Source organism: Nomascus leucogenys, chromosome 10, assembly GCF_006542625.1.
Source record: "Nomascus leucogenys isolate Asia chromosome 10, Asia_NLE_v1, whole genome shotgun sequence".
NCBI classification, from domain to species: Eukaryota; Metazoa; Chordata; class Mammalia; order Primates; family Hylobatidae; genus Nomascus; species Nomascus leucogenys.
Genome location: NC_044390.1, coordinates 166,624 through 192,610, shown reverse-complemented (window position 1 = coordinate 192,610; position 25,987 = coordinate 166,624). Strand labels below are relative to the sequence as shown.

The 25,987-nt window shown below is 51.7% G+C and overlaps 2 protein-coding genes across 3 annotated transcripts; one reads left to right on the top strand and one right to left on the bottom strand.

Annotated features, from left to right (window-relative positions):
- Positions 1-389: 389 nt before the first annotated feature.
- On the bottom strand, positions 390-9,779 carry ZNF132 (zinc finger protein 132). The gene is made up of 3 exons (XM_030819439.1): positions 7,373-9,779; positions 4,659-4,827; positions 390-2,838 (listed from the first exon to the last, which is right to left on the bottom strand). Exons 1-3 carry the CDS (start codon positions 7,433-7,435, stop codon positions 950-952), a joined length of 2,121 nt encoding a protein of 706 aa, XP_030675299.1. The 5' UTR covers positions 7,436-9,779; the 3' UTR covers positions 390-949.
- ZNF324B (zinc finger protein 324B) lies at positions 6,206-25,310 on the top strand. Of its 2 annotated transcripts, XM_030819440.1 has the most exons (5): positions 6,206-6,239; positions 7,055-7,221; positions 21,204-21,330; positions 21,710-21,826; positions 22,667-25,310. In XM_030819440.1, the coding sequence occupies exons 2-5, from the start codon at positions 7,060-7,062 to the stop codon at positions 24,061-24,063; spliced, it is 1,803 nt and encodes a 600-aa protein (XP_030675300.1). In that variant the 5' UTR covers positions 6,206-6,239; positions 7,055-7,059; the 3' UTR covers positions 24,064-25,310. The 2 variants fall into 2 exon arrangements, with proteins under 2 accessions (XP_030675300.1, XP_030675301.1); XM_030819441.1 differs by lacking the exons at positions 6,206-6,239; positions 7,055-7,221 and adding an exon at positions 19,099-19,208.
- Positions 25,311-25,987: the final 677 nt, after the last annotated feature.

Below are 25,987 nucleotides of genomic sequence, written 5' to 3'. Positions count from 1 at the left end.
GGCATGTGCCCTAGTTCACCAGTCTCCCCAAATCCCTAGTTATTACCTCACATCCAGTGTTTCTCTATGCACATAAGAGTCCTCCCTGGACCCCTCTAGGTCTTTGCCTTAGTGACCCTGTGACTATTTTAGTGTTGTAGATGAATTTATTTTTCCTCTGGGTAAGCTCTGGGCCCTACGGTAACTGAAACAGGCCACTATGTTCAATCCAGAGCCTTTCAGTCTTTCCCACTCTTTCATATAGCAATGCAAAGTAGGCTACAATAGGACAGAGCAACTACCCACTCTTCTACTGTGCCCTTAGGCAGATTTTGTGCCCCCAAAAGGCACACCCCACTCTATCCATTCATTTTCTCAACCTATCCCAACAGAACCCCTAAGATTAAAGGTGACCTGATCAATAAGGTCTTTATTATCACCAGTTAGTGCAGGCAAGGTAGGTGATTCCAGTGGAGGGTGATTTGTGGCCTCAATGGACACATCTTAGGGGTTAAACACAGACTTGACCACATCCACAAGGAATGTGCATCTTCCTGAGCTCAAATTAGATTTCCCTCAAGGTCCCTCAACCAGCATCGGTTCAGTTCACTGCCTAACCCTCTCAGAGGCAATGGGAATTAAACCATTCCATTGAGCTGAGGACAGTCCTGAATCCCTACAGGACACGGGAAGGAAGGCTCAGGGTACTGTTTTCCCCATGCATGAGGACAGGACTGCTGCAAGTTTTTGGATCCAGGCAAGATGGAAAGTGACTATGGCTTCTGCCTTATGCTGCATGGGTAAGATGGCCCTGCAAAGGTTCCTGGGCTGTTCAGAAACAGAGTAGCTTCTGAAGGCTTTTCCACATTAGCAGTACATGTAGGTAATTTTTCTGGTATGGGGATTCTGCTGCATGAAGTTTGACTTGGCTGAAGATTTTCTCACAAAGACCACTTCCATAAAGCTCCACTCAGGTATGAATCTTTTTATGCTGTGCAAGGTTACAAAGATGGCTGAAGAGTTTCCCACACTGGCTACACTCATAAGTCCTTTCTCTAGTGTGAACTTTCTGGTGCCGAACAAGCGTAGATCTTTCACTAAACGCTTTTCCACACTGGATGCACTCATAGGGCCTTTCTTGTGTGTGAACTCTCTGATGACGAACCAGGTGGGAGTTACTGCTAAAGGCTCTCCCACATTCACTGCATTCATAAGGCCTTTCTCCAGTGTGAACTCTCCAGTGACAAATAAGGCTAGATTTTCGGCTAAAGAATTTCCCACATTCACTGCATTTATAAGGCTTTTCTCCAGTATGAACTTTCTGATGCTTAATGAGAATGGAGTTTTGGCTAAAGAATTTCCCACATTCATTGCACTCATAAGGCCTTTCTTTTGTGTGAACTCTCCAGTGTTCAATGAGAGTGGAGCTATGAGCGAAGGCTTTCCCACACTCACTACACTCATAAGGCTTTTCTCCAGTGTGAATTCTCCAGTGCTGAATCAGGCTGGAGCTGCGGCTGAAGGATTTCCTACATTCGCTGCACTCATAAGGCCTTTGCCCAGTATGTACTTTCTGGTGCTGGATGAGGGTGGAGCTATTACCGAAGGCTTTACCACAATCACTGCATTCAAAAGGCCGTTCTCCAGTGTGAACTTTCTGATGTCGAAGGAGATGGGAGCTTTGGCTGAAGTCTCTTCCACATTCACTGCACTCAAAAGGCCGTTCGCCGGTGTGAACTTTCTGGTGCTGAGCAAGGTTGGAGTTATTGTTAAAAGCTCTTCCACACTCATTGCATTCATACGGTCTTTCTCCAGTGTGAACTCTCCAGTGCTGAATGAGAGCAGAGCTTCGGCTGAAGGATTTGCCACATTGACCGCACTCATAAGGTCTTACCTGTGTGTGAACTTTCTGATGCCGAAGGAAATTGGAGCTTTGGCTGAAGGCTCTTCCACATTTCAGGCACTCAAAAGGCCTTTCTCCAGTGTGAACTTTCTCATGCCGAATGAGGTGTGATCTGTTACTGAAGGCTTTCCCACATTCACTGCACTCATAAGGTCTTTCTCCTGAGTGAATTCTCTGATGATGAACAAATGTGAGTTTGTGGTTGAAGGTTTTCTCACATGCAATGCACTCATAATATTTTACTTCAGTGTGAAATTTCTGGTGCTCTCTCAGCTTAGATGAGTGACTAAAGGCCTTCCCACACTCCTTACACACATGGGGTATTTCTCCAGTGTGAAATTTTTGATTACCAAGGATTGATTTCTCCTCTAAGAAATTTCCACCTGTTGGGCATGTAAATGGTATCTCTTCAGAGTGAGTTCTCAGATGGTTGAGGAGAGTCGAGCTCTTCAGGAAGGCTTTTCCACAGTTGCAGGACTCAAAGAGTTTCTGTGTGGTACAGACTTCTGGAAGCTGCCCAAGATTGGAATATGGCTTCTGCCCGCTGTCAACAGCTTGAAGCTGGAGGAGGTCACAGCTGCCCAGGATGACGTTCCCACCTTCCCTGCAAGTGAAGGGGTTCTCTGACAGGTGGACTTTAGAGCGCTTCATAAGTGCGTCCCTGTCCTTGTACCATCTAAAGGGCTTCCCTCCACTATGCTCCTTCTGGTGCTGGTGAAGGTTTGCATTCAACCAAAAGTCTCTCCCACATGCTCCACATGTGTAGGGTTTCTCCTCCGAGTGTGTTCCCTGATGCTCAGCCAGGTGCAAAATGTCTTTCAAGAATGGCCCACACATGTCACAGGAGTTAGCTTTCTTGGTGGAAGGATCTGCATTAGGGATCCTGACCTGTAACACTTCTACAGAAACATTCTGCTCAGGATGGGCCTCCTCACCCTCTACTCCATGCCAACAACCTGAAAGTAGAGAAATGCCAGTTAACTAAGTATTCCACTTGGTGGGAATGGATGACTTCCTTAGAAATGTTACCCAGGAATTCACACCCAAGAAGAGGTCCCAGGGATTGCTGACAGGCCAACAGGGCCATCATCAGGGTGAAGAAGGGCCCATTACTATTGGCAGGATAGGGACCAGCCAAGCAACAGAATAAGGGAGACCTCACCAGGGGCAAGGACACAGAAATGGATCAAAGGACTTAAATAGACATTTATCTAAAAGAAGATATATACACAAATGGCCAATAAGCATATGAAAAGAAGTTCAGCATCCTTAATCATGAGGAGTATGCAAACCAAAACCACAATGAGATACCACTTCACACCCACTAGCACAGCTATAATAAAAAAAAATAAACAACAACAAGTGAAGATGAAGTAGAAAAACTGGAGCACTTATACACTGCAGACAGGGAGGTAAAATGGTGCAGCCAATTTGGAAAACAGTTTGGCAAGTCTGCTCCTACAAAGCTACACAAGAGAACTAAAAACATCCACACAAAAATGTGTACAAGACTGTTCATAGCATAATTTTTTTAAAAATTGAGATGGGGTCTTGCTATGTTGCCCAGGTTGGTCTCAAACTGCTGGACTCAAGTGATCCTCCTGCCTCAGCCTCCTGAGTAGCCGGATTATAGGCACCTCGCCCAGCTTCTAAAGCAGCATTTTTTTCTAACACCTAAAAAATGGAAACAAGCCAAATGCTCATCAACTGATAAATGGATGAACAAACTGTAGTCTTTCTATACACTGGAATATTTGGCTATAAAAAAGAATGAAATACTGATACATGCTACAACATTGATGGACTTCAAAAACATGCTAAGAGAAAGCCAGTCACAGAAAAACACATAGTTTTCTATAAAATGTCTAGGAAATGTAAATCTATATAGTCAAAAAGTAGATTAGTGGTTGCCTAGGACTGGGGGGTGGGAAGGGATAAGGGAAGATGGGGAGTGACAGCTAATGGGACTGCTAATGGGACCTACAGTTTCTCTTTAGGTGATGAAAACATGCTAAAATTACATTATAGCAATGATTATACCATGTGAAACATATAGAAATCACTAAACTGTGTACTTTAAAAGGTGAATTGTATGGTTTATCTTAATAAAGCTGTTTTTAAAAAATATCTCACTGGGGGCTGGGCGTGGTGGCTCACGCCTGTAATCCCAGCACTTTGGGAGGCTGAGGCGGGTGGATCACGAGGTCAGGAGATTGAGACGATCCTGGCTAACACGGTGAAACCCCATCTCTACTGAAAATACAAAAAAATTAGCCGGGTGTGGTGGCGGGCACTTGTACTCCCAGCTACTTGAGAGGCTGAGGCAGGAGAATGGCGTGAACCCGGGAGGCAGAGCTTGCAGTGAGCCGAGATCGCGCCACTGCACTTCAGCCTGGGGGACAGAGCGAGACTCCATCTCAAAAAAAAAAAAAAAAACCTCATTGGGGAAAGAGACAGAATCTGGGCATGGCCTCATACTGGGTAACCCAACCAGGGATTGGTGAAGCTCAGTGGGATCTGTTAGGCAGACTGAAGATGTCCGATCCCCAACCTTTGCCTCCACAAGGCTCCTGGGCAACAGCTATTAGGAAAGCTCACGAGGCTGCTCAGAGAGACGGGAAGTACACACAGCAGAATCTCAGCACCTCAGCACCTACAACAGGAAACCTGAGAAGGAAGCAGTACCCATGATCTGGCTTTTGGATGAACAGAGCTTTCTATGGGGAAAAGACACAGGGCATAAGGTGGTCATCACCATGCTGAGACAGGGCATTACCAAGTGAGGTCACGAGCTCAAGGTTTTCCAGCATCACAGTGTGGTACAGGTGCCTCTGGGCTGCATCAAGGAGCTCCCACTCCTCCTGGGAGAAATATACAGCCACATCTTCAAAGGTTACCAGGCTCTTCAATGTGTGGACAGCTGAGCCACAGGGCCAACAAGTATGCTGACAAAGAAACAAACAATTGGTCAAATGGAAATACGCAGGACCTTGCTGTGTGACTCAGAATCCTGATACATCTACCACTAACATCTCTTTTTCTTATGACCCTCTCAGTCCATCCACTACTCACCCATCCACAGCTTATCTTCTTCCTCAGGGCCCCCACCTAACATGCCCTGGAATTAATGGTGCCCCTCTCTCCTAACAGTCCCACTGGTCACTGTATCCAGGCCAACCCAACCTAGAGGGACAACAGGCACGTGGGCAGATGGATGCTGCCTCCTCCCTCCTGCTGGCCAATTTTCCTTGTGTCTTCTGGCTCATACCTCCCAAACATAAGAAAAGTTGGGCTTCCCTTTCTCTCTTAAGCCTCTTGTACCAGGGCCATGGGCCCAATGGTTCACATTCCCTCACCTTTACATGTCACTCCTCAGACCACACAGTTCTTATATTTCCACCCCCTCCCTGTTCACACTGTAGGCATTCTCCCTAGCATCTCACCATTCATATGGCATACCTGACAGATGCAACCAGGATCCAATCCTGGTCCAAGCCAGCTACAGAGCTCCAAAAACCCCACTGCCAGAGGCAGTCATAGCCCCTCAAGTCAATGCCTCCCCTGCCTGCCCTGTTCCTTCAACCATCAGCTGCCCAGAACCATAAGCAGATCTCAAATATCTCTTCCCTCTTGTATCTTTGCCTTTGTATGTGTTGTCTCCTCCCCAGTCATAGCTGTCCTTGCTCTTCCTAACACTCAAATCCAAGACCCACTGGCCCCCACCTTGGCTTGGGGACTCAGCTTAGGCTGACCCTTTCTGATCTTGCCACTCCACCAGCCTGACAAAAACCCCAGGACCCTACTTAAGAAGAGATAACATGCCCTGACCACAAGAAGGATGGCCGCAACAATGTAGTGAGCCATAGAGAGGTAAATCAACCTAAACCAAAGCCCAACTCTCATCCTACTTCTGCCGCTATGCTTCACTGTTGTCCTAGACCTACTCTCTGCTCAGGAGGCTCAGCCACTATCTTGAACCCAACCCACAACTGCATGCAGTGTCCACACACAAGCATTCAGCCCTTGGATGTTTCCAGCCTAAACCCCACATAATTTCATAATCACATGTTTAGTAGTCTACTTGGTCTACTTGGCACCTCAATTTGGTAGTGTCTGGGACATCTCAAATACAACATGGCCAAAATCCAACTCTTTTATCTTCCCCCTGAAGTCTACTCCTCACACCAACTTCCACATCTGAAAGATCTAAGGTCAATGTTTTTTTTTTTTTTGAGACGGGATCTCGCTCTGTCACCCAGGCTGGAGTGCAGCGACACGATCTTGGCTCACTGCGAGCTCCGCCTCCCGGGTTCACGCCATTCTCCTGCCTCAGCCTCCCGAGTAGCTGGGACTACAGGTACCCGCCACCCCACCTAATTTTTTGTATTTTTAGTGGAGACGGGGTTTCACCGTGTTAGCCAGGATGGTCTCAATCTCCTGACCTAGTGATCCACCCACCTTGGCCTCCCAAAGTGCTGGGATTACAGGCGTGAGCCACCGCGCCCGGCAATTTTTTTTTTTTAAGACAGAGTCTCGCTCTGTTACTCAGGCTGGAGCGCAGTAGCACGATCTCAGCTCAATGCAACCTCCATCTCCCAGATTCCAACGATTCTTCTGCCTCAGTCTCCCAAGGTGCTGGGATTACAGGTGCACACTACCATGCCCTGGCTAATGTTTTTGTATTTTTAGTAGAGATGGGGTTTCGCCACGTTGACCAGGCTGGTCTTGAACTCCTGACCTCAAGTGATCCGGCCTCCTCGGCCTCCCAAAGTGCTGGGATTACAGGTGTCAGCCACCGAGCTCAGCCTAAGGTCAATCTTAACATTTCACTTTCTTTCACTGTCCCACATCAGGTAATCCATGGCCCAATTTGGGCAGATTCAGAAGCCAACCATCTGTCCTACCTCACGGGCACCCCTCTGTCCAGCTACCCAAAGCATACATCTGGACCACGTCTGTCAGCTCCTCACTGGCCTTCCTGCTCCACCATCACCACCCCTCCAGTCTGCTGCCCACTAGGCATCCATAGGGAGTCCGTTAAGACTGGAGTCAGAGCACCTACTTCCTCTGCTCCAAACCTTCCATGGCTCCCACCACCATCAGAATAGAGGCCTAGCTCCTTAGGCTGCCATTCCAGGCCTAACTCTGGTTTCCCTGCTCTGTTTCCACCAGACTAAATGGAGACCTGCAGTCCCCGGAATGCTTCCATTTCATCACCACTAAGCAAGGTACACATGCTGGTCACTGTGCCTGGGACAGCCTTCCAGATCTCATTCCATAGGATTCCAGAAATGGGAATCCCTCGATATAACCCCTGGCCTGGATTCAGGATGGTAAGGGTAAGTGACTCCTAGGGCAGGGCCCAAGACCCACGTGTGAGGACAGGACGCGATCAAGAGTCCCAGGACACCAACATCCCCTCTATTTGGGCTTCAGGATCCAGAGGGCCGGAATCCCAGCGGGTGAGGGCCTGGGGCACACTCCACTCACCTGCGCCGGGCCCATCAGCGACGCTGGCAACCCCATTGGAACCTGTGGGCTGGGCAGGGCCATAACAGGAGGCGCCAGGGCTAGCCCTGCCGCTGGGCCGAACCCTCACACTTCCGCTGGGTGACGGTCGCACTCAGGACCTGTCTTCCCGAATACAAAATGCGCGCAAGGCCTCCGGGCACCGCAGGGACGAAGGCTGGGTATGGGGACCCTGGAGACGCGTGGCGCTGGCTCCACTTTCGGGAACACCTTGGCTCATAAAAGCAGAGTAATTAGCCGGGGACTATGGTGCGTGTCAAGGCGCGATGACGGTCCCTGCACCCACTCCCGCGCCCTAGTCTGGCTCCAGAGGCCTCTTGTAACCCAACCCACTAGCCGCAAAATGAGGACCGCAATGGCGGCGCCGGAAGTCCCGCCCCGCAATGACAGCTCGGTCTTGCCACTGGTCCGAGCTTTCATTGGCTCAAAGATCCCCGCCGTCTATGACGCTATTTCCCTATGCCCCTCACGCTACCGCTAGGTCGTTGCCAAGGTGATTGAGTAGCGGCGTTTATCGCGTCGCCGCTCACGGAACGCAAACTACATTATCCAGAAGGACCCTCGCGGTGCCTCAGTGCTGGCCACAGGCAGCCCAGAAGACGGGCACTTCTGGGCGGAGTGTAAGACGCTGGCCAATCACAGCCTGGAAGCGGGACTTCTGTCGTCGTCCTCGGACCATCACGTTGGCATTTCTCGATTTTGTCTGCTTATGAACGGACCGCGTTGTCAGGCGAGGGACGGAATCTTGGAGGCTCCCTGGGCCCATGGAAACAGGAGCGAGGAAGGCACGAGAGTCGGGGAAGTTCCGCCTTCGTGACATATAAGCGCCCCCACCGCGGCGAATATCGCCCCTGAGCCCCAGTGTTCGCCGCCCCCGCCCCCCCCGCCTTAGATAAAGCCCGCCCAATGGGACCCTCAGGTCGCACCGCGCGGAGGTGTCCGCGGCTCCCGGGAGTCGTCGCCCTTGGCATTGTGTCGGCTTTACGGAGCGCGAGGCCGATGCCAACAAAAGCTACGCGTTGGGAGGTCTTGACCCAGCGTGCGCCCAGCTGTAGGCATGGAACGTGCGCCAAAGGTCTCCTGGCACCCACTCGGCTGGACTCAGCACCATTGTCCTAAGTCTCCAATTGAGAAGTATCTGCCCCAGGTCCTCTGTGGGCCCCACTGAACAGTGTGGAGCGTTCACAGGTTGGGGGGTCACTATTTCAGAATCCAGTTTGTTGAGACGTGGAGGGTACAGGAGGAGGGATCTGCATATGCGAAGACTTGGACTTGACACTGACCTGAGCGTTCAGGAAGGCTCTCGTGCCCCCTTGGCAGCGGGTGGAGAGCGTAAGAGGAGTCCTGCCTCTCCTGGCACACTGAGGGCGCCTGGGAGTCATGAAAGGTGTTGAACAGAAAAGGGATGGACATGACCTGAGTTAGAATTTGGAAAGTATTTCAGTGGCTGCTGAACGAACACACTACCGGAGAAGGTGGTTGTAGCCGGGCTGGAAGCAGGGAGACTATGGGGGAGGTTATTGCAGTATTGTTCCAGACAGTTATGATAGTGGCCTGTCCAGAACCGAAGCAAGAAGGATGGGAGAAGTGATCAGATTCCCAATGGATCTTCAAGATAGAGCTAATGGAATTTATTGCTACCTTAGATAAGTGGAATAAGCATGAGTAGGGGTGAAGGACCATCCCAAGTAGTCAGGAAGAATTAGGAGGCCTCCTGTGGAGAATAGAGGTTGGCGGTTGGCAGGAGGAGGATGTTTCATGGAAGATTAGCGATGGATTTTGTAGGTATAGAGTCTGAATTGTCTGGAGACCTGTGAATGGACGTGTCAAATGGGCCTCTGAATATATAGAATTCTGGCGTGGCTTCAGGACGTCCAGACTGCATTATGTTGGTGGCCTGGACCAGTGAAGGGCCTGAGGATAGGATTTGGGAAGGAGGGTTTTAGGTTGGAGTTACAGATGGGCCCACAAGGCGAAGTGTTGAAACTAAGGACCAGTGGCTAGGGCTCATGCCCAGTGCTTAGATCACATCTGTCTGCCCATTGGCTTGGTGTTGCAGGGCTTAGTGACCTTTGAGGACAGGGTCAGTACATCTTCCAAAAATGTGGGGCTCCTTAGTGAGGTCCAAGGGGGCTTCTACAGTGACATGATCCTACAGAGCTTTGTACTCCTGTGCTCAGCAGGTAAGGCTACTGCGTCTCCTCTTTCCCCTACACGTGAAATCTAGGTTTTCCTCTGCCTTTCCATTGTTCCCTGTGGGAGGTGCTGCTGGCCCTGGCACTGGCCAGTGTCCTGCTATGTCCAGAATTGTTTCCTTCCAGTGGGTTCTTGGTCTCGCTGACTTCAAGAATGAAGCCACGGACCCTCGTGGTGAGTGTTACAGTTCTTAAAGATGGTGTGTCTGGAGTTTGTTCCTTCAGATGTTCAGATGTGTCTGGAGTTTTTTCCTTCTGGTGGGTTCATGGTCTTGCTGACTTCAGGAGTGAAGCCGCAGACCTTCGCAGTGAGTGTTACAGCTCTTAAAGGTGGCACATCTGGAGTTGTTCATTCCTCCTGGTGGGTTCGTGGTCTAGCTGACTTCAGGAGTGAAGCTGCAGACCTTTGTAGTGAGTGTTACAGCTCTTAAAGGTGGCATGTCCAGTGTTATTTGTTCCTCCCAGTGGGTTTGTGGTCTCACTGGCTTCAGGAGTGAAGCTGCAGACCTTCGTGGTGAGTGTTAACAGCTCATAAAAGTAGTGTGGACCCAAAGAGTGAGCAGCAGCAAGATTTATTGTGAAGAGCAAAAGAACAAAGCTTCTACAGCATGGAAGGGGACACGCAGGTTGCCGCTGCTGGCTTGGGTGGCCAGCTTTTATTCTATTTGGCCCTGCCCACATCCTGCTGATTGGTCCATTTTACAGAGCGCTGATTGGTCCATTTTTACAGAGTGCTGATTGGTGAGTTTACAAACCTTTAGCTAGACACAGAGTGCTGATTGGTGCATTTACAATCCTTTAGCTAGACAGAAAAGTTCTCCAAGTCCCCAGCCAATTAGCTAGACACAGAGTGCTGATTGGTGCGTTTACGAACCTTTAGTGAGACACAGAGCGCTGATTGGTGCGTTTACAAACCTTTAGGTAGACACAGAGCGCTGATTGGTGCATTTACAGTCCTTTAGCTAGACAGAAAAGTTCCCCAAGTCCCCACTGGACCCAGAAGCCCAGCCGGCTTCACCTCTCACTGCTACTTATCCCTGGCTGCTGCACAAACAACCCCCACACCTTCTGCCCTGGGATCTTGACAACCTTGTGAAGTTGCAGTGATGGTCCCTGCACCCACTCCCATGCCCTTGTCCGGCTATAGAGGCCTCCTGTAGCCCAACCCACCAGCTGCAAAATGGGGACCACTATGGCGGTGCCGGAAGTCTCGCCCCTCAACGCCTGCCTGGAATCGGAAGTCTCAAACCCTGTGTAGCATATCACATGCAGCTGGGTCATTTCCTGGCTAGGTTACCCTGTCAGGATCTGTGACTTTTCTGTCCCTTCTGCCACATCCCCTCACTCTAGTAGAAGTTTTCTGCCAGCTGTCCCTTGTGAGTCCCAGTGGGCACTGACATGGTCATTGATTGTGGGGTCACTGAGCATTGACTTTGTGAGGTTCATTTCTTCCCAGCTATATACCTGCACAGGTGATCTTCACCTACAGTGGCTTGTCATGGGGTGGATCACCTTGACATGGGCTACCTTCTCACAAACCACTTGATGAGAGCTCTATAGGATCACTGTTGCCACCCCTGCCATGTGATCACCTGATTAGAACAAATGAAGAGGCCTGGCTGGTGGACAGGGTGGCTTGAATTAGGCCATGGACAGAGAGGCCCCATGGTGCACCAGTTCTGTTGAGTGGAAGACAGCTGTGGGAGAGCTGTTGACAGTGCTCTGGTGGCTCACGTGGTAGCTGACTTGTGCCCTCTGTTGTCCTGGCACCAGGATGTATAGCCGTGCCTTTTAAAAGAATTTTTCCTGGCCTCCTTCTGACACTCGATCCTACTTTCCCCTGACTCCTGTTCCCTGGATGGCTTCCTCTCTGTCTTCCAAGACTCATTCTTTCCCCTTCTCCCCTCCTCCCCTCCAATGGCCAGGTCTTCTACCATTGGCCTCCCTTTAATGTGTCTTGAACTGATAATGTATCTTTAAATAGTTGTTATCTGCATATGGTGGCCCATACCTATAGTCCCACCTACTTGGGATGCTGAGGCAGGAGGAGCGCTTGAGCCCAGGAGTTTGAGTCCAGCTTGGGCAACATAATGAGATCCTATCCCTAAAATAAATAAATACATAAATACCTAAATAGTTTTTGAAAACCTCTTCTTCCATGAGACTGGCTTGTTCCATTTGAGGAGTATGGGCATAGGTGTCAATGGTTCAAGACCTGGACTTCTCTCACTGCATGGTACTGGCCTGTCACCAGACACTATTGCCCTGCAGCTCCACATTTTGCCGAACCTACAGAGAACTGACACTGAAGAGATATCTGATAAATACACAACATATGGAAAGGTGTTTGAGGAGAAGCAAACCTTTTCTCCTACCAAAAAACTTCACAGTGGAAAAAATTGCAAGTGTATTATGAGCATGGGAAGGCCTTCACTTTTGTCTTCATCCAGAAAGCAGGAGTACATGCACATCTTCAAAGAGCCTTACAAATGTAGTAACATGGGGAATCCTCCAGCCAGAACTCTACCTCCTTTGAGCACCAAAATGTTCACCCCAGAGAAAGTCCCCATAAGCGCAAGGAGTGTGGCCCAGCCGTGAGCAAAATTTTGCAAAACTCTCTTCTGTACCAAAATGGTCATACCCTATGAAGGACTCCTAAGTTCAGGGAATGTGGGGCACTGCCAGCTGTCCTGGTGGCTGCCCTGGTACCTGACCTGAGGTTCATACATGTTATATTCGGAGTTCTGCTTTCATTAGCATAAACAAATTAACACCAGAGAATGGTTGTACAAATGCAATAACTACATGAAAGCTTTCAGTGAAATATGAAACCTCATCCTTCAGAATTCTCATCAGAGACGGGCCCAGTGCACGCAGCTAATGTTGGAAAGCCTCTTCTCAATTTTAATCCTATTTAGCACCAGCGATTTACAGCATTGTGAGTGTAGCATGTAGGAGAGCAAAAAATTGCAGCTCCTGCCTTGATGTGCACAAAGTGATTCACACTGGAAAAACCCTCTATGAGTGCAGCCAGCATGGGAGAGCCTCAGCCACAGCTCCTGCCTTACTTGGCACCAGAAACTTCACCCTGGAGAAAAGCCTTTTGATTATAGTAAACATAGGAAAGTCTTCAGCTCCTTTATTTAGTATTATAGAATTCACACTGGCCGGGTGTGGTGGCTCATGCCTGTGATCCCAGCACTTTGGGAGGCTGAGGCAGGGGGATCACCCGAGGTCAGGAGTTCGAGACCAGCCTGGCTAACATGGCAAAACCCCCTCTTTACAAAACATACAAAAACCAGCTGGGCATGGTGATGCACATCTGTAATCCCAGCTACACCAAAAGCTGAGGCAGGAGAATTGCTTGACCTCAGGAGGCAGAGGTTTCAGTGAGCTGAGTTAGAGCCACTGCACCCCAGCCTGGGTGACAGAGCAAGACCCTGTCTCCCTCACCAAAAACAAAAAACACACCTGGGCACGGTGGCTTATGCCTGTAATCCGAGCACTTTGGGAGGCCAAGGCAGGCGGATCATTTGAGGTCAGGAGTTTGAGACCAGCCTGGCCAACATGATGAAACCCTGTCTCTACTAAAAACAAAAATTAGCCGGGCTTAGTGGCAGGCACCTGTAATCCCGGTTACTCAGGAGGCTGAGGCAGGAGAATCACTTGATCCTGGAAGGCGGAGATTGCAGTGAGCCAAGATCATGCCACTGCACTCCAGCCTGGGCAACAGAGCGAGACTCCATCCAAAAAAAAAAAAAAACAAAAAAAACCCGGCCCTACATGAGAAGCCTTCAGCCACAGCTAAACCTTGTGTAGAAGGATTCCTCCCTGAGGAGACACTCCATGATGGCCCTGCATGTGGAGAAGCCGACAGAACCCATGTTGTACTTTGCAACCCGCTGAGGGACCTTGGCAGAGCTGTCACACCACTGGGTCCTATGGTGGAAGCCCATCTGTGTTTTATGGTGACTTCCCAGTTGCTCAATGTAAGTCACTCCCTGTTTCCTGTTTATACTACCTTGGAGGGATGGTAGGGGCCTTGCATGCATTGCGGTGGTATCATGCTCACTCATGATGGGGTTTGACATGGACATGACCCCATTCCAAGCAAGGAGCCTGATTGGATAATTTATTTCTCTCTCTCTCTTTTTTTTTTTTGAGACGGAGTCTTTCTCTGTCGCCAGGCTGGAGTGCAGTGGTGCGATCTCAGCTCACTGCAACCTCCACCTCCCAGGTTCAAGAGATTCCCCTGCCTCAGCCTCCCAAGTAGCTGGAATTACAGTCACATGCCACCTCACCCAGCTAATTTTTTGTATTTTAGTAGAGACGGGGTTTCACCATGTTGGCCAAGATGGTCTCGATCTCCTGACCTCGTGACCCACCCGCCACAGCCTCCCAAAGTGCTGGGATTACAGGCATGAGCCACTGCACCCGGCCTCTCTCTTTTTTCTTTTCTTTTTTTTTCTTTTCTTCTTTTCTTTCTTTTCCTTTCCTTTGCTTTCCTTTCCTTTTCTTTCTTTTCTCGTCCTTTCTTTTCTCTCTTTCTCTCTTTTTTTTTGAGGCAGAGTCTCACTCTGGTGCTCAGGCTGGAGTGCAGTGGCATGATCTCAGCTCACTGCAACCTTTGCCTCCTGGTTTCAAGCAATTCTCCTGCCTCAGCCTCCCAAGTAGCTGGACTTATAGGCGTGTGCCACCATGCCTGGCTAATTTTTGTATTTTTACTAGAGACGGAGTTTCACCATATATTGGCCAGGCTGGTCTCAAACTCCTGACCTCAAGTGATCTGCCTGCCTCGGCCTCCCAAAGTGCTGGGATTACTGGCGTGAACCACCGTGCCTGGCCGACAATGCAGGAGCTTAACCAAAGGACCACGTTGGCTAGGTTCAATCAGCTGCCCCAGGTGACCACCCTTAGTGCTAATCCTGTGCAGGGTAGGGGTCTGAGCCAAAAAGAGGAGGCTCTTGTGTGTACAGAAGGCAATTTGTTGCTATTTTTATTTCATGTCCAATTCATTAAGAATGTTTCAAACAATTAGCATTTTTCTAAGTATTAAGTAATTAACATTTGCCTAGTCTAAAGAATTACACATTAGATGGATAATGTAAAAATAAAGTGTTTAAGAAGTTAAACATCTCCAAACATTAAACATTACTTGAGATTGGACATGATGGGTCATGATTGCAATCCTAGCAGTTTGGGAGGCTGAGGCAGGTGGGTTGCTTGAGTACAGGAGTTCAAGACCAGCCTGAGAAATATGGTAAAACCCCATTTCTACAAAAAAAAGTACGTAAAATTAGCCAAGTGATATGGTTTGGCTGTGTCCCCACCCAAATCTCATCTTGAATTGTAACTCCCATAATTCCCACATGTGGGAGGGACCCAGCAGGAGATAAGTGAGTCATAGGGGCGGTTTCCCCACACTGTTCTCGTGGTAGTGAATAAGTCTCAAGAGAACTGATGGTTTTATAAGGGGTTTCCTCTTTTGCTTGGCTCTCATTTGCTCTTACCTGCTGCCATGTAAGACATGCCTTTCATCTTCTGCCATGATTGTGAGGCCTCCCAGCCACATGAACTGTGAGTCCATTAAACCTCTTTGTCTTCATAAATTACCCAGTCTCGAGTATGTCCTTATCAGCAATGTGAAATCAGATGAATACAGTAAATTGGTAGAGTGGGGTACTGCTATAAAGATACCTGAAAATGTGGAGGCAACTTTGGAATTGGGTAACAGGCAGAGTTTGGAACAGTTTGGAAGCCTCAGAAGAAGACAGGAAAATGTGGGAATGTTTGGAACTTCCTAGAGACTTGTTGAATGGCTTTGACCAAAATGCTGATAATGATATGGGCAATGAACTCCAGGCTGAGGTAGTCTCAAATGGGGATGAGGAAGTTGTTGGGAACTGGAGTAAAGGTGATGCTTGCTATGTTTTAGCAAAGAGACTGGTGGCATTTTGCCCCTGCCATAGAGATTTGTGGAACTTTGGATCTGAGGGAGATGACTTAAAGTATCTGGTCCGGGTGCAGTGGCTCACGCCTGTAATCCCAGCACTTTGGGAGGCCGAGGTGGGCGGATCACGAGGTCAGATCAAGACCATCCTGGCTAACATGGTGAAACCCCGTCTCTACTAAAAAAATACAAAAAAAATTAGCCAGGCATGATGGTGGGTGCCTGTAGTTCCCAGCTACTCAGGAGGCTGAGGCAGGAGACTGGCATGAACCTAGGAGGCAGAGCTTGCAGTGAGCCAAGATTGCGCCACTGTACTCCAGCCTGGGCGACAGAGTGAGACTCCATCTCAAAAAAAATAAAAATAAAAATAAAGTATCTGGTGGAAGAAATTTCTAAGCAGCAAAGCATTCAAGAGGTGACTTTGATGCTGTTAAAAGCATTCAGTTTTAAAAGGGAAATAGAGCATAAAAGTTCAGAAAATTTGCAGCATGACCATGCAACAGAAAAGAAAAACACATTTTTCTGTGGAGAAATTCAAGAAATTTGCATAAGTAACCAGGAGTCAAATGTTAATCGCCCAGACTATGGGGAAAATGTCTCCAGGACATGTCACAGACCTTTGTGGCAGCCCTTCCCATCACAGGCCCAGAGTCCTAGGAGAAAAAAATGGTTTCATGGGCTCCCCCTGCTGTGTGCAGCCTAGAGACTTGGTGCCCTGCATCCCAGCTGCTTGATCCATGGCTAAAAGGAGCCAAGGTACAGCTTAGGCCATGGCTTCAGAGGGTGCAAGCCTCAAGCCTTGGCAACTCCCACGTGGTGTTGAGCCTGTGGGTGCACAGAACTCAAGAATTGAGGTTTGGGAACCTCCACCTAGATTTCAGAAGATGTATGGAAATGCCCGGATTTGGACCAGGCAAAAGTTTTCTGCAGGGGCAGTACCCTCATGGAGAACCTCTGGTAGGGCAGTGCCGAAGGGAAATGTGGGGTTGAACACCCCACACTGAGTCCCCACTGGGGTACTGCCTAGTGGAGCTGTGAGAAGAGGGCCACCATCCTCCAGACTCCAGAATGGTAGATACAACCAACAGCTTGGACCATGCACCTGGAAAAGCCACAGACACTCAACACCAGCCCATGAAAGCAGCTGGGAGGGAGGCTGTACCCTGCAAAGCCACAGAGCCACAGCTGCCCAAGACCATGGGAACCCACTGCTTGTATCAGCGTGACCTGGATGTGAGACATGGAGTCAAAGGAGATTATTTTGGAACTTTAAGATTCGACTCTCCTGCTGGATTTCAGACTTTCATGGGGCCTTTAGCCCCTTTGTTTTGGACAATTTCCCCATTTGGAACGGGTTTATTTATCCAATGGCTGTACCCCAGTTGTATCTAGGAAGTGACTAACTTGCTTTTGATTTTACAGGCTCATAGAAAGAAGGGAATTGCCTTGTCTCAGATGAGATTCCGGACTGTGGACTTTTGAGCTAATGCTAAAATAAGTAGACTTTGGGGGACTGTTGGGAAGGCATGATTGGTTCTGAAATGTGAGCATGAGATTTGGGAGAGGCGAGGAGCGAATGATATGGTTTGGCTGTGTCCCCACGCAAATCTCATTTTGAATTGTAGCTTTCATAATTCCCACATGTTGTGGAAGGGGCCCCAGTTAGAGAAAACTGAATCATGGGGACAGTTTCCCCCACACTGTTTTTTTTTTTGGTTTTTTTTTTTTTTTTTTTTTTGAGATGGAGTCTCGCTGTCGTCCAGACTGGAGTGCAGTGGCGCAATCTCGGCTCGCTGCAGGCTCCGCCCCCCGGGGTTCACGCCATTATCCTGCCTCAGCCTCCCGAGTAGCTGGGACTATAGGCGCCCGCCACCTTGCCCTGCTAATTTTGTTTGTATTTTTAGTAGAGACGGGGTTTCACCGTGTTAGCCAGGATGGTCTCGATCTCCTGACCTTGTGAACTGCCCGCCTCGGCCTCCCAAAGTGCTGGGATTACAGGCGTAAGCCACTGTGCCCGGCCATCCCCCATACTGTTCTTGTGGTAGTGAATAAGTCTCACGAGATCTGATGGTTTCATAAGGGGTTTCCTCTTTTGCTTGACTCTCATTTGCTCTTGCCTGCTGCCATGTAAGACATGCCTTTCACCTTCTGCCATGATTGTGAGGCCTCTCCAGCCACGTGGAACTGTGAGTCCGCTAAACCTCTTTTTCTTTATAAATTACCCAGTCTCAGATATGTCTTTATCAGCAACGTGAAAACAGACTAATACACCAGGCATCGTGGCTCCTGCCTGTAGTTCCAGCTACTTGGGAGGCTGAGGTTGGAGGATTGTTTGAGCATGGGAGGCAGAGGTTGCAGTGACCCGAGTATGCACCACTGCACTCCATCCTGGGTAACAGAGTGAGACCCTGTCTCAAAAAAAAAAAAAAAAAAAAAAGTAAAAAAGAATTGCTTGAAATGTTAATAATGCCTCTAAGAATTTGATTAAATCACAATAGTACTTAAGTGTTCTTAAATTCTTTCAAAGCAGGAAAAATTTAAATAAAAACATTCAAAAATTGTCGAGCTATCTTACACTACAGGGATCTACAAGTAGAATCAATTCTGTGGACAGTTATAGCTGACAGTAGACAGATATTTATAGATGGAGGTGGGTATAGAGGAAGACAAGATGAATTAACGTACTTGACATCTGAGAACTGTCTAAGGGTCCTAAAAACAAGACTCTCACAGGGAAGCAACAAAGAGAGAACCATTTATTCTCTGCCAACAACATGGTCAGTCTACATTGAGACTGCCCTGCCTTTTGTTGTTATGTGTCAAAGACACTTAGATTGGTCCAGAGAAAAAAGGAACAAAGCATCAATGTTGTGATGTGTGGGGCAAAGCAAGAACTAGATGGTCTAAGGACAAGCAAGTCTGGGGAATTACCTTCTGCTCGTCCAAGTTGCAAGGAAAACAAGTTTTGGGCGAGTGTCCAAGAACAGACTCAAGACAAATGACAAGCGGGTAGCGTCATTACAGGCTGAGAATTCTTGGTGTAGAGGTTGAAAAACGGACCTTAAACCTTTACGGGACACTGACACACAGAGAGGTCAAACCCTCGCCCAGGATGCACAGTCAGTGAGAGGCTGAGCTGGGAAGGGAACCCGGAGCTCCAGGCATCGGCTCCTCCACCTACACCTGCCCTACCCGGTGCGTTTTCTCCTCCGTGCTCCCTGCTGGTGTTGCCTTCTGGAACCTCCGCAGTTTCTGCTTTCACATCTGCAGGGTTTAGTCTCCAGGGCTGCTTAGGTGGGCGCCAGGAACTGGGAATACCCAACGCGGGACAACCTGCCGGCGACTCAACCAGTGCCACGGAGCCCTTGGAAACCCGCAGCAGGTGCGCTACTCCATTTCCCGGCGCCTAGCGCGGCGGCGCTTAGCCGTTGCCATGGAGACTGGTAATGGCCCCGCCTCCACGCCGAAAAACAGGCAGGAACCACATAACCCAGAAGGCTGTGCGCAAGCGTCTGCGCACGTATTGGGCCAATGTGAGCTATGGGGGCTGGACTTCCGGCGCTGGGACTGTCACTTGGCTGCTCGCGTCAGGCCACACAGGTGGTCTGGGCTGTGGCGCGCGGGTCGTGGCCCGAGGCGGGCGGCGAGGAAGGTACGGACCGCGAGCAGCCGGCCGCGCCCCCAAGCCTCGGTATCTTCGAGTATGACGTGGGCGGCCCGGGGGCGGTCGGGCCCCGGCGGGAACCACGCGTTCTCCTGCCCCGCGGAAGCCCAGGAGGCAGCGCACTGGGCATTCTGCGCCCATGACTGCCGGGGAGGCTGAGGCGCGGGCAGCCGCGGGACGCTGCGGGTGGGGATGGCGGTGCCGGGTGGTCCACGCCTTTCTTCCCTCCCTGTTGCGGGTTCCGCTGGCGGCGGTGGCGCTGACAAGCCCGCGCCGGGGAAGCGGGGGAGTCGCTGCTCACACAGACCGCGCCCCCACGGAGGGAGGCCGCTTCCTAGACCTCGCCTAGTCGTCCTTCCTCTCCCTGCCCTGGGGGATTGCGGGGGTCAGTGCAAACTCCTGTGTCCAGGGCACTGGTGAGCTCCCGACTTCCGGCAGCCAGGGGGCTGAGGTCCTGAAGGAAGCTCCGAGGGGAGAGTCCTGCGTGTGCAAAACCGGGGAGGGGAGCCGAAGCCCAGGTGCTTCTGGGACTGAGCGCTCTCGATGTGGAGCTGGAGGAGAGGGGACGTGTGTGGCTGCAGTAGCAGGCGAGGGGGTGGGCTTTATCTCGAGGGCGTCGGGAGACATAGAAGTTTTCAACAGAATCAGGACATTCTCTGCGTTGGGACATTAAAACGGTTCCACAGTTCGTTGCGTGGAGAACAGACATGCAGGGGTGTCTGCATGAAGGGAAGAACCGACTGCCCCAGTCTGGGCAGCAGTGGAGGTGGGCGACCAGGTGAATTCTGGTGGATCTGCGGATGCATCAGGTGTGGGCTGTTTGAAGAACTAAGTACGCCATGTTGTTCAGCCTGAGCGCCTGGAAGAAGGGAGCTGCTGTAGATAGGAGAATTGAAAGGAAAGCAGGTTTCCTTCAGGGGAAAGATCAGGAGTCTGGGATGTCCCAGGTTGGTCATGTCATTGAACCTGACGTTGTTGGTGTCCTGGGCTGAGGACAGGGCCTGTAAACTGGACTGAGGAAGGCGATGAGCAGTCAGGCGTGCGGAGTTACAGCTTGAGGGTAAAGAAAACCGGCTGGGGTGCCTGAGGCTATCAGGGGAGGAGTTCGGCAGGTGGCTGAGTAGGAGAGGGTGGCAGCAATGTGGGAAAGAAATTGAGGGAGCGCCGAGATCGAGACCATCCTGGCTCACACGGTGAAACCCGGTCTCCACTAAAAATCAAAAAAAATTAGGCTTGGTGGCGGGAGCCTGTAGTCCCAGCTACTCGGAGAGGCTGAGGCAGGAGAATGGCGTGAACCCGGGAGGCGGAGCTTGCAGTGAGCCGAGATTGCGCCACTGCACTCCAGCCTGGGTGACAGAGCGAGACTCCCTCTCCAGAAAAAAAAAAAAAAAAAGAAAGAAAGAAATTGAGGGGGCGCCATGTGGAGGGAGGAAGGGATTGAGTTCCTCTGTGTTCACAGGTTCTTGGGGCTGCTCCCCTATGATGACTGGTGGAGATCATCCAGTCCCTCCGGCTGGATGAGCAGCCTGGAAGTGTCAGGCAAGCGCAGCAGGGGAAGGTCTCAGTGATGGACATGCCGGAGGGGCGGGGCGGGGGGCGGTCCGCAGCTGGGACTTACACCATTGCTTATTACAAAACCAAGAAGGGCACATCTGGGGAGGGTCATGAATGGTCATGCTGAGTCATGAGTGGATACTTGGGGCTGCCCTTGGTGTGGCAGCTAAGGGCCCAGCCAGGGCTTGCTCTAGCCTGCTTATGTAGGGGTGGCCAGTGGGGAAGTCAAGAAGCCATCTGGGGCCTGGACCAGGAGGGCAGATGGGAGGGGTCCCAGACAGGTGAGGGAAGTGCCACCTGAAGATAATCCTGGGGTGGAACCCAGGGAAGGAGGGACACCAGGGGAGGTGACTGTTGGGATGGGGAGCTTGGTCCTGGCTCACAGCCATACCTTAGACCATGCCTACCTCCACCTCCCTGCTATTGTAGGACCTGATGACCTTCGAGGATGTGGCCGTGTACTTCTCCCAGGAGGAGTGGGGGCTCCTGGACACAGCGCAGAGGGCCCTGTACCGCCACGTGATGCTGGAAAACTTCACACTTGTGACCTCACTTGGTAAGGCCCTGGGTGCTCCATGAAAAGTGCACTTGGACTGCCTCTTCACTTCCCTCCTGGTTGATGAGCAGGATCAAATCTGGCCGGGGCCATGTGGAACAGGGGTCTGGTCCTGTAGACATGCAGTTTGGTTGGGTCAACCACTCCCTGCCGCCCTGTCCAGCTGTGGCCTCTCCCAGGCCTGGGCTTTGGTGCTCTGGGCACAGTTGCCGCTCTGGGGTCGCATGAGCTATTCCTGTGAGCCCCTTGCCCTGTGCTATCTTTAGATTCTCCCAGTTGCACAGATAACTCTATTTCCATGAAGCCCTGACTCCTGCTGTCTGTTGGGAGGTGGGTTGTCTTGACCTGGGGCTGGGCTCTCACCTGCTCCTCCTCACAGGACTCTCCACCTCCCGACCTCGTGTGGTCATTCAACTTGAGCGTGGCGAGGAGCCCTGGGTTCCCAGTGGAAAGGACATGACCCTGGCCAGGAACACCTACGGGAGGCTCAACTCTGGTGAGTGGGAGCTCAGGTGGGGTGAACTCAGGACCAACCTGTGGCCAAGCCCATGTCCCTGCTTTTCTGACTCTGGAAACACATCCTCCTCTCCTGCCTCCCACCTGACTCCCTTCTCTTCCATCATCAGCCTCTCCTGGAGGCTGCTGCCTTAGTCGGTGCCCTTGAAGGGAGAGCTCCAAGGGCACAGGAGCTGGGTTCACACAGAAGGGCCTACCTTCAGCTGGGCTGTGTGGCTTTGGATCCTCCACAACTAGCAGCCATTATTGATAGGTATTTATTTCTCCCATCATTTATCTTTGTATTCATCAAATGTTTCTTGAGGGCTTGCGGGCATTGTAGACACAGCCTTGACCAGGACACTCATGGTCCTGCCTTTGTGGGGCTGATGGTGCTAGGGGAGACGCAGTGAGTAAGTAGGATTCAGGAGTGCAGTCTTGAGCATTGGATGGAGGTCATTGCAAGAGCAGGTTTGGGAGTGGGTGCCCGAGATGGGGCACCAGGGGAGAAGGGAGTGAGCTATGGAAAGGCAGGGGGTGGAACAGCCAGGGTGGAGACCTGGGTGGCACGCAGCAGCTGCTCAGTTTTTCTCAGCTTCACATCCTGGGTGTCTGGGGGCTGCCGCCTTGATCATCCGAGTCCCCACTGCAGTCAGTGCCACACCTGTCAGGGCAGATGCTTCCTCCAAACCCCAGTCCCTCCTGCAGAGCCGGCCTCACCTCTTCTTTTTCCCTAAGCTTTTGTGCCAGCTCCCGGCTTCCTTCTTGCCTGTCCCCTCAGCATGCCCTGGTCCTCTCCTAACCAGGATGCCCCCAGCAACCACCGTTTCTCTGCCTTTAGGTTCCTGGAGTTTGACAGAGGATGAAGATGTTTCTGGAGAATGGCCACGAGCTTTCCCAGATACCCCACCTGGGATGACTACTAGCGTCTTCCCCGTTGCCGGTGCCTGCCACAGTGTAAAAAACCTTCAAAGACAGCGGGGTGCCTCCCCATCTCGGGAGAGAAAACCCACAGGGGTGTCGGTGATCTACTGGGAGAGGCTCCTGCTAGGCTCAGGCAGTGACCAGGCCAGCGTCAGCCTGCGACTGACCTCCCCACTCAGGCCCCCCAAGAGCAGCCGGCCCAGAGAAAAGACCTTCGCAGAGTACCGGGTGCCTGGGAGGCAGCCCAGGACGCCTGAGCGGCAGAAGCCATGTGCACAGGAGGTCCCTGGGAGAGCCTTCGGGAATGCCCGGGACCTGAAGGCCGCCAGTGGTGGCAGGGATCGCAGAATGGGTGCAGCTTGGCAGGAGCCTCATAGACTCCTTGGTGGCCAGGAGCCGTCGACCTGGGACGAGCTGGGCGAGGCTCTTCACGCTGGGGAGAAGTCCTTCGAATGCAGGGCATGCAGCAAAGTGTTCGTGAAGAGCTCCGACCTCCTCAAGCACCTACGCACCCACACCGGGGAGCGGCCCTACGAGTGCGCCCAGTGCGGCAAGGCCTTCAGCCAGACGTCGCACTTGACGCAGCACCAGCGCATCCACAGCGGCGAGACGCCCTACGCGTGCCCCGTGTGCGGCAAGGCCTTCCGGCATAGCTCCTCACTGGTGCGGCACCAGCGCATCCACACGGCCGAGAAGTCCTTCCGCTGCTCCGAGTGCGGCAAGGCCTTCAGCCACGGCTCCAACCTCAGCCAGCACCGCAAGATCCACGCGGGCGGGCGTCCTTATGCCTGCGCACAGTGTGGCCGCCGCTTCTGCCGCAACTCGCACCTGATCCAGCATGAGCGTACGCACACGGGCGAGAAGCCCTTTGTGTGCGCGCTCTGCGGTGCCGCCTTCAGCCAGGGCTCCTCGCTCTTTTTGCACCAGCGCGTGCACACAGGCGAGAAGCCCTTCGCCTGCCCACAGTGTGGCCGCTCCTTTAGCCGCAGCTCCAACCTCACCCAGCACCAGCTCCTGCACACGGGCGAGCGGCCTTTCCGCTGTGGGGACTGTGGCAAGGGTTTCGCCAAGGGCGCTGTGCTGCTCAGCCACCGGCGCATTCACACAGGCGAGAAGCCCTTCGTGTGCACGCAGTGTGGCCGCGCCTTCCGTGAGCGCCCGGCCCTCTTGCACCACCAGAGGATGCACACCACAGAGAAGACGAATGCTGCAGCACCAGACTGCACCCCGGGGCCAGGTTTCCTTCAGGGACATCATCGGAAGGTGCGCCGGGGAGGGAAGCCAAGCCCAGTCCTGAAGCCAGCGAAGGTCTGAGGTCACAGGTCGCAGCCCCACCCTTTCTTGGCCTTCTGTGAATCCCTTCCACAGCTAAAGGGTCCGAGTGCTCTTCAGATCCACGATGGGGAAAAGCTCTGTGCCTGAGAGTCAGGGATGAGGGAGACCCTTTGGCTGTGGTTCCATTTGCAGGTGGGGACAGGATTTGCCAGTTTAGCCATAGCTCACACCTCCATCCTCAAAGAGGTAACACTGCAGAACCATCAGAGGGAGGACATGTCAGCTGGAACTCTGGTGGGGCTGAGGCTGTAGTTGGGCCCATAGGAGGCCGACAAAGGCAGCACTGCATGGTGGTGCTACTTCATGTGTTATGAGAGTGGATGCTGAGGTGAGGGGATGCGGACATGGGGTAGGGGTGGCCTAGAGAAACTTATGACGTGCATACAAACTGGCCGCTAGATGGATGCTGAGGACATTTTCCCCCTGAGGCCTCTATTCAAGGCTTCCTGGGGGCCGTCTCAGCAGACAGGAGACTACAGGGGACTTGGGATCAGGGTGTGGCCTGTGAGTGTCAGCCTCCTCCTCTGGGAAAAAGAAAAGCTTTGGGTCAACTCAGCATCATGTTTGCAGATGCTGACACATGGGACCCTAATGAGAGTCCATGTGTGCTCACTGCCGGCTCCTGGGCTGCGCTCTGGTCAGCCAGGTGTGAGGGCCTGGCCTGGGGTCACACAGCCCACTCAGGAGAGGGATGCCCATGGTTCTCAGCATTGGAAGGACAAATCTAGGATGATGGCTTTCCAGTGGCACTCGTTCAGGTTTTCGTCCACGTCTCAGCTTGGCCAAGGCCTGTCACTGACTCGTTTACCAAAGTCGATGTGAGGAGTCATCTTTACACCTGTGGGTACAGTGATAGCTTCAGAGCAGATAAGGTGGAGCTGCTCATTTCTGCTGGATTTGGTGTCCACTCCCCGCCCCCACCCCCACCCCAACCCCCTGCATCTCACCTTTCCCTTGTTATGCCTCCTCAATTGGAGGCTGGACAGAGAGCTGAATAGGAAGGACTTGCCGTTACCTAAGGCCGTGTGTGACACCCTCCTGAGGACCTCCCGACCCCAGTGTGATGGGCCTGCAGGGCAGAGACAAAAGAGTAGACTGGGGGTCATTTGCTTCCTGTGGCCTTAAGCCTACTAGGCCCCATCCCTACCTGAGACCTCACCTCCAAGGAAATTAATGGTCTTTTCAATGGGGCAAAAAAAAAAAAAAAAGACTAGCATTTGCAACTTAAAATAGATGTAGTTTCCTTTATAGCCATGTGGACCTCCACAGCACAGCCTCCTGTCTCTATTCCAGGGTAAGGTTCAGTTGTTTGTTTGTTTTTGAGACGGAGTCTCAAGGCAATTCTTCTTGCCCAGGCTGGAGTGCGATGGCGCGATCTCGGCTCACTGCAACCTCCGTCTCCCAGGTTCAAGCGATTCTCTTGCCTCAGCCTCCTGAGTAGCTGGAATTACAGGCGCCCACCACCATGCCAGGCTAATTTTGTATTTTTAGTGGAGACAGGGTTTCTCCATGTTGGTCAGGCTGGTCTCGAACTCCCGACCTCAGGTGATCCTCCCACCTTGGCCTCCCAAAGTGCTGGGATTACAGGCGTGAGCCACCGTGTTTGTTTTTTGATGAAGCATCTCAGTCTGTCACCCAGGCTGGAGTGCGGTGGAGCGACCTCGGCTCTGCCTCTTGGGTTCAAGCCATTCTTCTTCCTCAGCCCCTCCAGTAGCTGGGATTACAGGCTTGCGCCACCACACCTGGCTTATTTTTGTATTTTTAGTAGAGACGGGGTTTCACCATGTTGGCCGGGCTGGTCTCAAACTCCTGACCTCAAGTGATGGGCGCATCTTGGCCTCCCAAAGTGCTGGGATTACAGGCGTGAGCCACTGCCCTGCCTACATACCATGATTGTAAAGTT

What these genes read in the sequence shown, in the direction of transcription:
- ZNF324B (XM_030819440.1), top strand. Translation starts at nt 7,060, where the DNA reads ATGGAGACCTGCAGTCCCCGGAATGCTTCCATTTCATCACCACTAAGC. An exon ending in CTGGATTCAGGATGGTAAGG is followed by an intron (nt 7,222 to 21,203) that starts GTAAGTGACTCC and finishes CTGCTATTGTAG; the next exon opens with GACCTGATGACCTTCGAGGA. An exon ending in CACACTTGTGACCTCACTTG is followed by an intron (nt 21,331 to 21,709) that starts GTAAGGCCCTGG and finishes TCCTCCTCACAG; the next exon opens with GACTCTCCACCTCCCGACCT.
- ZNF132 (XM_030819439.1), bottom strand. Translation starts at nt 7,435, where the DNA reads ATGGCCCTGCCCAGCCCACAGGTTCCAATGGGGTTGCCAGCGTCGCTG. An exon ending in CGCTGATGGGCCCGGCGCAG is followed by an intron (nt 4,828 to 7,372) that starts GTGAGTGGAGTG and finishes TTTCTTTGTCAG; the next exon opens with CATACTTGTTGGCCCTGTGG. An exon ending in TGAGCTCGTGACCTCACTTG is followed by an intron (nt 2,839 to 4,658) that starts GTAATGCCCTGT and finishes CTCTACTTTCAG; the next exon opens with GTTGTTGGCATGGAGTAGAG.